Here is a 15,326-nt window from a genome sequence, read left to right as displayed (position 1 = left end):
TCTCTGATAAAGGTCCTAAAAAAAGAGAGAGTCAAGGAATGACTGGTTGCTGCTAAGTTGGGACAAATACTGTAATGAGATATCTTTTGTTGAGGACAACCTTCAAAGTATGCTCTATAAAGCAATGTAGAGAAGAAATGGCTACTTCATGCAGTTGCAATATACAGTGTAGGGACATGGTAGGACAACTTCATCCATCCTTAGGCAGAAAATATAAGGATGATGATGATTTAGTATACAATATAGTGCAAAATGGCAATATTTCACAAAAAGTATTTTTGTTACAAGAACAGGAAACAATACATGTACCATGTAAGTGATTGTAGTGAGATTAGTATAATTATCTAGTGTTTTGAAAATACAGCACTACTTATGTTCTGGAAATGAGTCATGAGTAAACAAAGTAGGTAACGCAGGTTATGGAAGTGTTAAGTTACAACAAAATATGGTCTGTTTCATAAATTCAAGAATATGCCAACTGTAATACTGTTTGGGACAATAAAACAAACACATACAATGAGTAAAACAGTAACTCAAAGGTAGTGAAAGGTAACTACAGATAGAACATGATGTAGAAAAATTAACATTGCATGACATGGTTAGCACATGACTAAGAAAGGAGTTATCAGATCTGATGAAGAACTAGTATGATAGATCTGACAGGCTGAAGCACATTTGAAGTGTTCATGACAACAGTTTTAGAACAATGAAGAATATGGAATGAGATGGAGAGTTTTTGGTTAACAAAGTAACATCATAAGGATGCAAAACTGCCTTTATGTCAAACAAGAAGGGTGTATAACCAGCATCCTTCCTCTTTTAACTAGCATAGTGGAAATGTGGAGTCTAAAGAATTCGTAGAATATAAACCTGAGTGTTCAGAGAAAAATGGAAAGAACTAAGTTGGGTAGCACAAGATGGGATAGTGAAAGCTAACTGGGAAAGGGGACAGATCAAAGTATATGATAATCACAACAACAGAGCAGAAATGGATATGAACAGGTTTGACTTCTGTAGAACAGGTAAAATATGGACAGCTAGGGTTACAGAGTGATAGCCTAAAGAAGCAGTTAGAAGAGGCAGACAGAGTTGAAGTAGGAAAAATGAAATTAGCAGACCTGCTAGGTTTTGGTGGAAGAGGCCAACAGCAAATATGGCAGTTTAGATTAAGACAGACAATATTCAATTCAGGTACATAATTTTGGACTGAACACATACACGTATACTGTACAGTATCTGGCATTCACTTAGTTGTAATATAAAAAGATAAGTTTTCAGGTTGACCCACCATGTTGTTGATCCAATTCTCTATTTGAATCTGCCCAAAAGAATCTCTAACACTAAGGATAATGCCATCTGTAAGCTTCACACTTGGAGTGCTGTACATATTTTATAAAGTTTCTTCTCATTCTAAGAGACAGTGTCCTTTTAGTGAAACTGTTCCACACAGAATGCAATATCAGGGAGACTGGACAGATAAACATTAACAACCAATCCCATTTTACAGTATCTCCTTCAAGATGTAGGGGCCCAAGGCATGGCTATTGAAGTCCCATACAACGATGGGTAGATGACCTGCTCACTTTCTTCAGTGTTATCACATGACCGAGAAACCTCTGGTCACCTCTTGATGATCAAACCTATGCAAGGCTGTCACTCCAACCAGGACATTTTAACTACTAGATTACCAGATGCACATGATGGGTGTAAATGGCAAACACATGGCAAAGTGTAAAATTTATTAACTATTAAACCACCAACATAATAATATAACAGGATACAACTTAAAACCAAAATAAAAATAATCTTCGGATATTCTAGCTGCCATTACACCATCATATCTACACAAGGCTCCTATTTCGGGCAGTCAGGGTGCATGTGAGCTGTATGGGGGGGTGGAGGGCAGGCAGGGGGAGGGGGCGGGGGTGGAGGCTGGCTAGTGGCATGACGGGCAGGGTCAGGGTTCACAGACAAGGCTTCGAGAGGTGTTATTTTCCCTCCATCACTGACCAACGTATAGACGCCAGACTGGAAAAAAAAAAAAAAAAGTCATACTCTAACAGCAAGGGATGTGTTCCAATAATTACAGCTTTTCCCACACAATCAACAGTGTGTACTGGTAGCTAAATCAACTTTTATAGATACAGTATAGGCAATCTTTCTATAGCTGTTGACTATAAAAAAAAAAAAAAAAAAAAAAAAAAAAAAAAAATAGTTGACTTATAACACACACTTACTGTGTGCATTTGTACATCATTATCATCATAACCACATTTCCCTCTCACGTCTCACTTTGCAGTATCACAACATCATCATGATCGTGACATGTATTTCCACATACGGATGGGGTGAAGTAAGATACAGAACAAAGAACAAAAGTATGAAGTATAAGAACAATCTAAAGCATGCCTGGTAAAACAGACTACACAATCATTCAAACATTATTCAAGTCCCTGGGTGGGGTATGCGGCCAGAGCACGTGCCCGGCTCAGGGAAGATGGACGCCCCTGCCCTGCATAGTCCCGGATCACCCTTGGGCAAGGTGTAGCACCCGTTAGCCCACCAAAAGGTAGTTGATGGATGGTTACCATAGTCCCCGGAGGCACTATCATGGGATTAACGTGGGTCCAAGGCCCAGTAGCTGGCCTTCCACAACACTCAAAGGCAAGGATCGCAGCCACATTTGTCTAGCAGTCAAAGTCCAGGCTGAGACAACTAGTCTGACATATCTCCTATACACAGCTCATTCTCTTAGGAGCTATGCCTTCTCCATTTTCTCTGCATCTCACCGAGTGGAAGGTCTCTGTTGCAGACATTGGCAAGGTGCTGTCTGCCACAGGAAAGCAGCTGCTTGCTTGTAGTTGATGGGTGTGCTCAGCCACATAGACAGGGGTAAAGCAACAACAACAATCAAGTTCATGGCTTCACCTCAAATATATCAATAAAAGTAAATCATTTTCAACTCATTGCAAACTAATACAATATTTTCAGTACAACTGTTCAACAGAGTGCACACTGATACCCTTATGAGCCAAGTCTGATAAATATGGCACACCAAGGGTCATATTCTCATTGCCTTAGGAGTTTTTATCAGCACCTCTTCCTTTGTGATTTATTTTGCACATTAAACCTTAATATTCTCTTGTATGATTATTTGCAGCACTCCATTCACTCGATGTAGTGCTGCTCTTGGGTGACTGCCCTTTCCTTACTTTCTTCCTTTCTCTTCTGTCTTTCTTTCCTTCTCTCTTTCCTCTTCCTTCTGTCTACGGGCAACTCTACACTGAGTGACTTGCCAAATGGTTTCCTGTACACCAGGAAACCATATACTATGCTGGGCGGTAACTATATGACGAAATTATGGCACCTGGTGGTTTGGTGGGTAATTAAGGTGCTCCAACTGGATTGAGCCCATGTAGGTTTATAACCATGGGGTGGTTGGGGTTTATTGCTCATGTAATGCCACTCAGGGATGTTTGAGGCTGGTCACTCTCATCTTAAATGTTAGGACCAACATGCCTAGCTCCAGGGCAACACAGAATTAGATGATGTATGTTTGATTCTTTGTATCTTTCTGTTACTGACACAATCATCTTCATCCTCATCCTCATCCTGCCTCACCCACAGGAGGGATGAGGCACAGTCCAGAAAACAAAAAGAAAAACAAAGTAAGAGGTTATTAACCTCTCATATACAGTACCAATATATACTGCAGTGGTAAGGAACAGGTACTTCAAAGCTCCTAAGCTGATGAGAAAACAGGCCCTCTTCTTGTACAGTCTCCTTGTACCTTTTCTGGAATTATGAGAGCCGTGTCCTGGAGAAGTGATGATGTGGGGAGAATGATTCCAGTTTGGACAGTCTCCGCAGCCACCACACCTTCACTGTTGCTGTGGTGACCCTCTTTGGGTGGCAGAGCAGCAGGAGGGGGAGGAGATGGGAGACCTGAGTCCAGAGTGGTACAGGCGGCCATTGATGACCCAAGGGAGTTGAGGCTGCTACTGGAGATTAGAGTGCCTCCCTGACGGTCCAACTGCATTTAAAGCAAGACCATGGAATAAGATGCACAGCCAGGTTCAATTGTTTGGACTTGTATTTACAATTCCTGCCCATTCCAGGAAAACGATAATTATTGTACTGTCTTCAAATTCCCCTACAAGGGCCCCAGAAAGCTCAAGGTTAGGCTACCATACCAGGTCATTTAAGCCACTGAAGACCACCCTAATTCCCTGGCAACATTAAATGATAGAAAAACTTCCAGCCACCTCCTGGATTCAAGCTGTGTGCAGTAGTGCATGCTTTCCTCTGCCCTAGCAGTTTCAGCAAGCATATCAGAGAGTTCCTTTTTTTGTTGTAGCATTAAAAATAATAAACTTTTACAGAAAGCAATAATTTACATTTAAAAAATAACAGAATTGGAACATACTGCATATGATAAGCATCTGTACAGAAAACAATGGGTCCAAGTCACAGCCAACAGTAAATTTGTAATTCATGGAGTCCTGAAATGTTACAATACTCGAAACATTTTACATTGTTATAAATATGAAGTCTCTAAATTTCAGATGTATGATGGTTGGTAATGAATATTCTTAGTGTAATAACCGAACTGAAACTTAACAAATTAATCACTCTCCTGAACGAGATTCGATCTCAGCCCCCAAGCTTTATACACGCACCTGTTACCACTGAGCCAAAGAGAGGATCCCCGCTTTGCCTTTAAGCAACGTGGGCTTTTATATACCCCATTAGATCACTCTTTTCTCCCCTTGGTGATTAATTTGGTCAGTTTCGAACACACATGGTAACATAGCATTGGAGGCCACCACTGGGGCGGACCACACCAAACAGCTCACCCCCCGGATGTTAGGCCTAAGAAGCTGTCAACAACAGTCAAAATCATTGCCCTCTAAGCCTTGCCTCACATCCCACACCGCTGCCAACAAATGTAACAACCGAACTGAAACTTAACAAATTAATCACTATCCTGGCCAAAATTTGATCTCAGGCCCCCACGCATTACATGCGCGCATGTTACCACTGGGCCAAAGAGAGGATCCCCACTTTGCCTCTATGTAACGCGGGCTTTTATACACCCCATTACATTAGCTGCCAAGATCAAAGATAAAATATTTAAGAGTATACTTCCTTGTCATCTCCAAAAGGTTAAAGGAGAAGTAAAGTCATCTTTGTTAATTTTTATATGAAAAATGCGAATGCAAAAAATATCATTTGCAGTATCATAACACCGCAAAATTTAACCCCCTTCTGTCCAGTGACAGAATACACCTGTATTTTAGTATTTTATTTATATATTCTTGCTATCTCCATACAGTTTTATCAGACTTATGACATACCTCTAGTAGTGATGGGCTTAATGAAGGCTGAATCAAAGAAATGTTTCTCTAAAAATAAGTAAAATAATTTGGAGAAGCCACTAAGAGAATAAAAAATACATTACTGTACTGAAGGAATTGCTGCTGAGCCACTGCCCACCTGCGTGTAATGTGGTGAAGTGTGGGTGTGGTGGACAGGCACAGTGGAGGCAGGACTCAAGACACCTGCTGTCAGCACAACATGATCGGGTTGGAAACTGGAACACACCATCTGCGTTCGATTTGTCTGGGGCATGAGCACAGATGAGGATGATATAGGGTTTGATGGGAGCGAGAGGACTGCAGGTGCAAGGGAGGAGGCAGATGCAGCAGGGAGGGATGAGGGAATCAGATGAGGATGGAGACTGTATGTTTGTTGTGGTGTTCTGCCAACACTGATGACCATATTCTGGTTAGATGTGGATGAGGTAGATGTGACTAAAGCATCAGAACAGGATGATGTGCTACCCCGAGGGAGACTGTGATGGTTTGGGTGAGTGTAACAAACTGTGGCAGAGGAAGAGGAGGACTGAGATGTGGAAAACAAGAGCTGAGTTCCTCGATGGGTGCTGGTTGAAACTGGGGCACCTGTCATTCCATGGGAAGAGATATGTACTGTGGAAAGGATGATCCCATCTGACGAGGCTGAGAGGTTGCTGAGGCTTCCAACAGTTGCAGGCACATTCGGAAGGGAGGCACTGTCAGAACTCAGTGGCACTCCTGCCAGTGAGATATTGTCAGGAGGCATGTGAGAAATAATGATGCTACTGGCTGAGGAGGGGGCAGTATGGAGGATGTTACTGGCTGAGGAAGGGGTGGTATGGATAACACTGCTGGCTGTGGAAGAGGCAGAGTGGTTGATATTATTATTATTAGTGGAGGGAGTAGTATGGCTGTTGTTACTGACATTGGAGAGACTGTTATGGATAGTATTACTGGCTGAGGATGGGGCAGTTTGGATAATGTTGCTGGTTGTGGAGGGAATGCTGTGGATAATATTACTAGCAGACGAAGCAGAGTGAACAATATTAACAGCTGAAGGGGTAGTTTGGATAATGCTGGCAGTGGAGGGAACACTGTAAATGGTATTACTGCTTGAAGAAAGGGCAGTGTGGATGACACTGCCAGCTGAAGAAGCAGAGGTATGGATACTGTTGCTGCCTGAATGAGGCATGGATGGAAGCATGATGGTGGTGGAGGGAGACTCATCAGAAGACACAGAGGATGGAAGACCGAGGATCTGTGGGACTCCCTCGTGTGGGGGTGGGTGGGACTGGGTGGGGTCAGGCTTGAGGTGGTATGCCAGGCTTGGCTGGTCGGCAGAGTGGGTGCGTAGGTGGGCCAGCATGTTGTCTTTACGGGAGAACCCTCGCTGGCACTTGGGGCAAGTGAAATCCTTTATACCTGTGTGAACCTGTCAACATAACATCTGTCAACTCATAAACTTTGGGTGACATCAAATGATGTTACTAAGAAGCTGAATTTCTAACTTTGGTCAGGGTACATTCATAAGAAAAACTATCGTTACCCTTCAGAGCTATGCACTATGACAACGACGAAGTGTTGTGGAATGACGGGACAGGAAAGGTTGTACCTCAAACCCGTCAATGTCAGTTATGTGCAACACAGATATTAGAATTTGTGCTAGAGGTAATAAAAGCTAATTAGATCGTTTGGCCTCTGTGCATAGAGACAATACTTTTTTTTTTTTTTTTAATCCGGCACCGAATTCATTAAATAAAAATATAACAGAATGGTGTAGAGTCGACAACACATATGCAGACGGGCAATGAGTATGTGTACCCGTGCCAGACGTATAATAGTAATTTAGCCGATACAAGACAAGTTTGTAAATTTCAGTGTAATAATGATATGTATTGCTTTCTACACATAATAAATGTTGAGCAGAAGGAAAATAATAATACGTGTTCAGTCTCATTGCTTTAATATTTTGTATACCCATCCCCCTGCTTCCAAAACAGCCTCTAGACGTCGATGCATGGATACCACTAACTGAAGCATCCATCTAAAGCATTTAACCACCCATCTAAAGCAAACAAATGAACTCGTGCACCCCTGTTATACTATCATAAAAAAAAAACAGTCGATGCCTAAAGATTTAATATACTTCAGGATAATTTATTTGTTGTATTCTTTAGATAACAAGTGTTGAATAGTAGGAAAATAATAACGTGCTGAGTTTCATTATTAATCCCCAGCGGGGCCCTCAGGGTAACGCAAACACGACCTGTTTATTTCACTGCCATATCGCTCATTCTTGCTCATTATTCCAACTCTTGTAATGGGATTGTGATATGGCAACACTAGATAGGAGAGGGGTGAACAGCAAGGATCTGCCCACATAGCCCAGCTAACATTCGTTTTGCATCGAACATAATTGGGGGGTAACGATAGTTTTTCTTATAACTGTACATAATTCTGGTTGGTTTAATAAGAGGTTGACTCTGTTACTCTTATATTGATTCAGATTTGTTTAAAATTATTAAAAATTGTTTGCAGCCTTAATTAAAATACTATGAGAAATTCAAGTACATAAGTAGAATAGCATGTAAGTAAACAAAAGTATGAACAGTAAACTGTGAGAGAGGGAGACAAACACGGACAGAAACACAAATAGTGACATGCAGACAAACATTAACAAGCAAGAAAACTGGGATACCTTAGAGTGTCGTGCAAGATCCTTAGGGGCCATAAAGGTCTTGTTGCAGCTCTGGCAGGGGTACTTGCGACTATGGGCCTTGTGTACCATTTTGATGTGGCTCCGTAGGTTGGCCTCAGTCTTGAAGTCATGGGCACAGTGCCTGAAATTATGATTTGGTGTTTAACTTAAGAAAGAGAAATGTCTATCATGATGATGAACAACACGAACAAGAACAAGAAGACTTAGTCATGAAGTTGTGCAACTGTTGCTGTGCTACCCATCTGTCTGATCAAGCAGACCCATCAACTGGAGGCATGCAGCCACTTCTGCAGGGCCATCCTGTGCAGTGAATCGATGTTCCCATGTGGCTGACAGCGCCTCACCACAGTGAGGCATGGAGATTAGTGTGGAGGTTTGGTTCCTGGATGGATGCCACATTTGCATCTCTTCACTCAGTTAACAGGGGCACCACAGCTGGCACCACATCATCCCATTATCTGAATAGCATCTAGCCAATGACTGAGAAAATACAGGAAGGATCTGTTCTAAAACATCACAGCTTTTTTCTAAACAACTGGAACTGTAAACTGTGTGAAACTGCTAGTAAATTAGTTTAAAGGTACCTCACAACCGCATGCTGACTGGACAAGTTTTCTGTATCATTTCCTAAGGACCTGGTACATAAATAAGAGCAAAATAGAGTGACTCATGATGAAGACTTGCTCTATGATGATGTGATGATGATGATGATGATTAGAGACATTAATGGTACTGCTGGAAGAAGATCACAGTACTTGGTGAATAAGAAGACAGGAACAATACAGGAGAATTCATCCAATAAAAAAGAAAGAGTGATGGCAATGTTGGATGAGGAAGACTGTACATGGTGCAGAAGAGCTGCAACAACACTGTACTATAGTCAACAGTTGCAATACAGTAGGGTACTGCGTTAGAACCTAGTGAGATTTTGCTAAACTAACAATAATTAGGTGAGCTGGAAGCTCACTTCATCAGACTGAAGCCCCAGCAATGTAAAGAAATTATTTACTGGGACTGTACCTTACCGGTACTGAGAGACAAGGAGGAAAAAAGGCAAGTGATTGAAAACCAAATAGTAGCTGTACCAAAAACATAAAACTGTTTTGCCATGGTCATTTCCAGTCTGGGGATTTCCATGAGGAAGCAAGACAGTAATGATGATGATGATGATGATGATGATGGTGGTGATGACTGGACATTATTATAACATGGACGGGTATCACAAACTAACTTGCACTTGACCCTTTCCTTGGTGGTATGTACATGAGCAAGGTGTTGATCAAGGTATGCCTTGGCCTTGAAGAGGGATCCACACTGGGGACACATATGTTCTCGGTCATCTCGGTGGACTGTCTTCATGTGCTTGTCTCGTGTGTACTCATGCTTGAATGCCTTACCTGGTGAAATAAAACTGAAAAAGTCAGAAGATATCAGAGGTGGCAATCCATCAGCTAACACCATAAAACTAGATGGTAACACCCACCTTTACATTATCAGTCCTAGCCATTTAGCTTCCCCCTTTAATAAAACTTGACGAATGCATACAGCAAAGCTGCCATCCCATATCATGCGTGTACAAGCTGGCCAGTACAATACACCAACTGATAAAAAAGATATCATCTTTATCCCTATACAATACAATGAAGCCAGTGAACTTTCCAGGATACTTATCCATGGCCGGTTAGTTGTATGCAAAACTGGTATGCAAATAGCATTCATAGATAATATGAGATCTACTGCAGGTACAATATGAAAACAATTAAATTTTAAAAAATTATGAGTAACTAAGTTTTTTTAATCTGAAACCAAACCAGAGTACATTATACTGTTCTGCATTAACAACTAAAATTCTATGATAATGTGTGTTTACATTTTGAAGCACATCTGTATACAGTATATAATGCTGGTATGTCTGTCAGATGCATGCTATTTCAGGACATTGAACTGCATCAGACGTATAATTTCTCCACAGGCCATGTAACTGCAAGGTAGAGAACAATTTCACAGAAGGCACAATCACACACGGTACATGATATATCTGCATAATTAACCTGTGGATTACGCAATTATCTTTTTTTATCCCACCCCGTGGTGTGCAAAAAACGAAGGAAAAAAGTTTTTATTTTAGTTTTTGTTTATTATAAACTTGAAGATACACATCCAGGGCATCACCTGGTGAAAAGAAAAAAATCTCTCTCTCTCCGTCTCTGCATAGGGCCATGCGTAAGTTTACGTACAGGAGTTGAAAAAAAAAAAAAAAAATGTTTCTGTTTATTATCAACTTGAAGATAAACATCCATGGCATCATCTGACGAAAAGAAAATCTCTCTCTCTCTCCATCTTTGCACAGCGCCATCCGTAAGTTTGCGTAGGGGTCGAGTTGTTTACGGTGATGCATGGCCAGCACAGCCTGAGCTGTGGCTCGCAACATGACACTACCCAGCATGAGCTGTGGCTTGCAATCCATGGGTTAACTAGATGAAATTACTGTATCAAGACTATGATGCCCACTTTCTTATCATACGATTGTTTTTCTTTTATACTGTATACAATTGCTACAACACTAAATTTGTTATACAATCCGTCATTATATGACTTCTTCACAAAAGCATCCCAGTCATAAGATGAGGACATGCAATAATATAAACAAACGCTTAACACAAATGTCCCACAAAACTTTTCATTCCCTGTTGTTAACCTTTTCACTACAATGATGCACTCTATCTTCAGTCCTGCCATTGCCAGACAATATTATTAGACTGAGATGAGACTGTTTGATGTGAAGTGGTTTGATGTAGCTTCATTAACCTATTCACTACTGAAGTTCCTTTATAAGTTGATAAAATCATCTGAAGTTTGCAAGCATGAAAACAAATCATCTGAAGTTTGCAAGAATGAAACAGACATTCTCAGGCTGTGGGAGTTAAGTTTTACAAAACAGCCAGACCATTAATGAGAAGCCTAGGGTGATCATATATAAATGTAGAAAGAGATACTGACCACAGATGTCACACAGATGTTTCCTCTCACTACTGTGGATGACCTGGTGAAGTCGGAGCTCTGAGGTGGTGAGGAACAGGCGAGTGCACACTCCGCACTTGTACTTCAGCTCTAAGGAACCAAATACGCAAGGCATGGGGGTTAATAGAAATTCTTGTGTGTAAAAGTAGACCTACATGAACACAGGATGCTTGGGGTGGTGGAAGGGAGCAGAGATGAGTGACAATAAAGGCACAGAAGCAGTTTTATCACAGCCATCCTGGCTGAGCACTGGCAGTGTAAAACCTTAGAGAACTATACCCTCTCCCAAAACAATACAAGGATGCTACAAAAGGGCACTCTCATCAGTTTATTTTCATTCAGTATTTAAGGGGAATTTCTATAGGACAATGAAACTGCTGCAGGTTTCAGTCATCTCTAGTGACCCTTCCAAAATAATATGGGAATTTTTAATTTGTAAAAGTGGTTGAAAATTATGCAAGCATGCCAATGAATCATGATACACAGTGACTACCTTACTGTAAAATAAAGGAGAGGTAGATAAGCAAAGGAAAGATCACAATTTTACTTTTCTTGAGACTGTATGTCACATTTATTTTAGCATGTAATTTCTATAAATCATCTGAAAAATAAAAATCAGTTCAACAAATATAACTTTATCAATGGCAAGCTTACTATTATAACCACACCTTAACACCCACCAAGGATGTCTCAAACTGCTCACTACAGTACTATGGGTAAATCTAAAGACCAAATAAATACTAGCTGCCTTAGACACTAAAATGCTTACATATTATACTATACCATACTATATCCTTATGATTTGCAAAGGAAGGAAAACTCAGAATGAGAAAGACTGAGCTAAGGATTCCCTGAGGGAGAGGTAGTTAAGCTGGTGGGAGAAAATAATGGCAAGTGAAAATAGGCTTGGAGATGTATTCACCACAATTCCCACTAGATGATTATTTGAGAGTGAACTTTGGTACTAGAACAGAAGAGGACAGCGAGGAAAAAAACACATACAATTATGAGGCCATATCATCATCATTATCATCTCAACCTTAATTACCACCAAAAAGACTGAGTGAGGTCAGATAAAAAACTCAAAGTACAGAAGTTGAGAAATATCAAGTAGTGTGCCCAATGAAATGAGCCACACTGTCATTAACATCCCCATTAAGCCTTCACAATCCTGGGTCTGTTTTACAAGCAAAATGATCTGCACATACTTTTTTCCATTTTCCTTTATAGATGCACTTCACAAACAATTACCAGAGTAATTCAATGAACTACCAAGTAAAAAAAGGGAGTAGTCAAACATTTAGCATATTCTTCTCCATGTGCTTCATCCATCCATTCTGATCCCTTTTCAAATCATCCTTATCATCATCATCATCAGCTTTCCTCACCTAAAGTTAGGATGAGATAGGAGGTTACCTTTCAATTCTTTAGCTTCTAAACTTCAAAACCTCATGTTCTCACAAACCCTGACACATCTACGTACGTCCATCCCCATGGTATATTGCGATGTGCTTGCGATAACTCTGCTTCCACTTGAAGGAACGCTGGCAGGTGATGCAGGTGAACTTGGCTGCCTCATGTTTGGTGGAGAGATGCAACTGCAAGTAGTACGGTGTCTTGCAATCCATCTCACATACCTCACACTGGTTCCCACTTCCTGCCACGGTATGATACAGACTCAGACACAGAGCATTATGACAAAAATTCTTTCTACCCCTCCTGTTACTCTAACATTTTGCACTTACATTCCTGGCTCCTCTAGAAGAATGTTTTACAGTTTTAGCTGATGAACTCTTTCAGCTCAATGATTTCTCTCAATAAAAAAAATCATACAACATTAGCCAGAAAAAATTAAAAACAAATTCTCAGAATTATTTATATCTATTTTCTTCTTTCTTTTTTCAATAAAGGATTGCCGTCTTATACCTACTGGGGATCTGAAGATGATGTTTCACAAAAAGTTACATTCTCAGTCTGTTATCACCCCCCTGGGGAGGGGAGAGGAAAGATTACTTCTTCAGTATCCCTGCTTGTCTTGAAAGGTGACTAAAAAAGGCCTTCTTGTCTCCAATCTTTCTCTCCTTTCTGTCCTCTGCTTCTCTTCTGTCCCACCTCTTTTCTAGATATTTTTGTGTCTTCCAGCTTTTTTTTTTTTTTTTTTTTTTTTGTCCCTCCTATAAGACAATGAAGGTCTGCAAGGGCCAAGCTGCAAGTCTCATATGAGGTGCAATTTACATTGGTTATAGAACAATAACTCGGGAAACGTAAACTACCTTAAAAAGAATCAACACAGCTAGGGTTGAGGACCTCCCATTGACAATGATCTTTCCTCCCTTCCTGGGTCAAGCCTTTCAATTGACTGAACAATTTAGCCACTTCATTGCCAGGCTACTACATCATCAAGCCTCTTCATCACCAAGCCGCTCCAAAGCCAAAACCACTTCAATGAGGAGACCACTTCAACACCAAGACCTCTTGAACACCAAAGCCTCTTCAACAACAAAACCTCTTCTATGCAACGACCACTTCACAGCCAAGACCACTTCGATGCCCAAATCACTTTGATGCTCAGACCACTTCGATGCCCAGACCACTTTGACACCCAGACCACTTCGCTGCCAAGACCACTTCGCTGCCATGACCACTTCAACGCCAAGATCACTTCAACGTGAAGGCCACTGTAGTACATCGTACAACACTTGTTCCTGTTGTTTAACACTACTTTATCTGGTCAAGCAGACCTATAAACCACAGCCAAGCAATTACTCTGGTCAAGCAGACCCATCAATCACAGACAAGAAATCACCACTGCAGGGTCATACCCTGCAGTGACATGAAAATATGAAAAAAAAAAAATGCTACACAAGAAAAATGCAGTGTGCACACACAACATAATGGTAAAATGGAATAAAATCAGGGTAAAATAGAATAAAATCATGGTACAGTACAGTAAGCTAGAATAAAATCAATGCCAACATTCACAAATTCAACCATCCTGCATCAATCTTACCCACGATCACCCGCTTCTCCAGAGTCATCACTACCCTCTTCCTTTTTCCTGGCGTAGGGGCCATCATCACAATCCCTAAGAAGGGACATGCAAGGAATATCAATGCCTGAAGCAGGTAGGAAACAACCACAAAAGCTACCATGTGTGTCGCCACAATTGTCCGAGAGGAGCTGTTTACTAAACTGTTGTCATCTGAGAACTGAAAACGACTGAGGGGGGTCTCTAGCAGACATTGGGTGAACTACCCAGCCAGACAGGACAGTGTAACAAGGCTATTCCCACCCAGCTGGGTGCGAAAATGTTCACGCAGCCATACTTTCCACCTGGACGCAGGCATTTTGTCTGGATAAAATGGAATAATGTACAAATAATGGTTTTGAACATCCAGATCACAGCGTCCGGGTAATGGATGTCCGCATAATAGAGAGATTACTGTTTATCTTTGTTCTGTTCTGAATTACTGCCATATGGTCTTTGATACCTGGTGCTGGAATCATTTATTCAATTCAATTCAGTCTCTCATCAAGAAACTTCGTTCAATACTACTGAATTATTTGAGATATTTCTAAATTTTTTCAGCATATTTTCAGATAACCCACAAAGCATATCAGCAACTAATAATGGTATACTTGTATTTTGGAACAATGGTGCTAGGAATCCATTATTCAATTCAGTCTCTTATCAAGAAACTCTGTCCAATACTATTCAATTACAGTATTTGAGCTTTTTCTGAATTTTTTCAGCATACAGCATAATTTTGGATACCCCACAAGGCATTTCAGCAACTAACAATGTTATAGTTGTATTCTGGAACACTGCATAAAGTTTTAAAGAACTGTATTGGATATGAAATGAGACTCTTGGAAATGGTTAGCATTAATTTGGTTGGGGTGATGTATATAGTTATGACTTAACATTATGTATTGTGATGCTGATAATTGCTATCATGGCAAGAGAGCACTGACCTCCCTGGCGGTGGACTGCCTTGTGCACCCTGAGAGATTCCTCATGGCGGAAGACCTTACTGCAGACCTGACAAGGGAAGGAGTGTCCCAAGTGTGTGCGCAGGTGTCGCTTCATGGTGCGTGGTGTCTTAAACACTTTGCCACACTTGTCACATGCCTCATTGAGTGGCTGGTGTGTCAGGAGGTGGGCATCAAGACCACTCTTCTCAACAAAGCTCTTGCTGCACACTTTACACTACCAACAAAAGGTGAAT

At 40.9% G+C, this 15,326-nt stretch overlaps 1 protein-coding gene across 1 annotated transcript in view; it reads right to left on the bottom strand.

Moving 5' to 3' along the window:
* Window positions 1–1,854: 1,854 nt before the first annotated feature.
* The window catches only part of LOC145393709 (uncharacterized), a 35,175-nt gene continuing 21,703 nt past the window's right edge, over window positions 1,855–15,326 (bottom strand). Inside the window, exons 6-13 of the mRNA XM_080267756.1 lie at window positions 15,073–15,307; window positions 12,581–12,754; window positions 11,077–11,187; window positions 9,308–9,473; window positions 8,056–8,197; window positions 5,497–6,789; window positions 3,791–4,033; window positions 1,855–2,028 (exon numbers count right to left, since the gene is read on the bottom strand). Of these exons, the coding sequence (XP_080123882.1) occupies window positions 1,855–2,028; window positions 3,791–4,033; window positions 5,497–6,789; window positions 8,056–8,197; window positions 9,308–9,473; window positions 11,077–11,187; window positions 12,581–12,754; window positions 15,073–15,307 (2,538 nt within the window). The remainder of the gene's footprint in view (window positions 2,029–3,790; window positions 4,034–5,496; window positions 6,790–8,055; window positions 8,198–9,307; window positions 9,474–11,076; window positions 11,188–12,580; window positions 12,755–15,072; window positions 15,308–15,326) is intronic.

This window comes from Coenobita brevimanus, chromosome 25 (genome assembly GCF_032717465.1).
Source record: "Coenobita brevimanus isolate Jiangsu-jjx chromosome 25, ASM3271746v2, whole genome shotgun sequence".
Classification (NCBI taxonomy): domain Eukaryota; kingdom Metazoa; phylum Arthropoda; class Malacostraca; order Decapoda; family Coenobitidae; genus Coenobita; species Coenobita brevimanus.
This window is presented reverse-complemented; position numbering and strand designations above follow the sequence as displayed.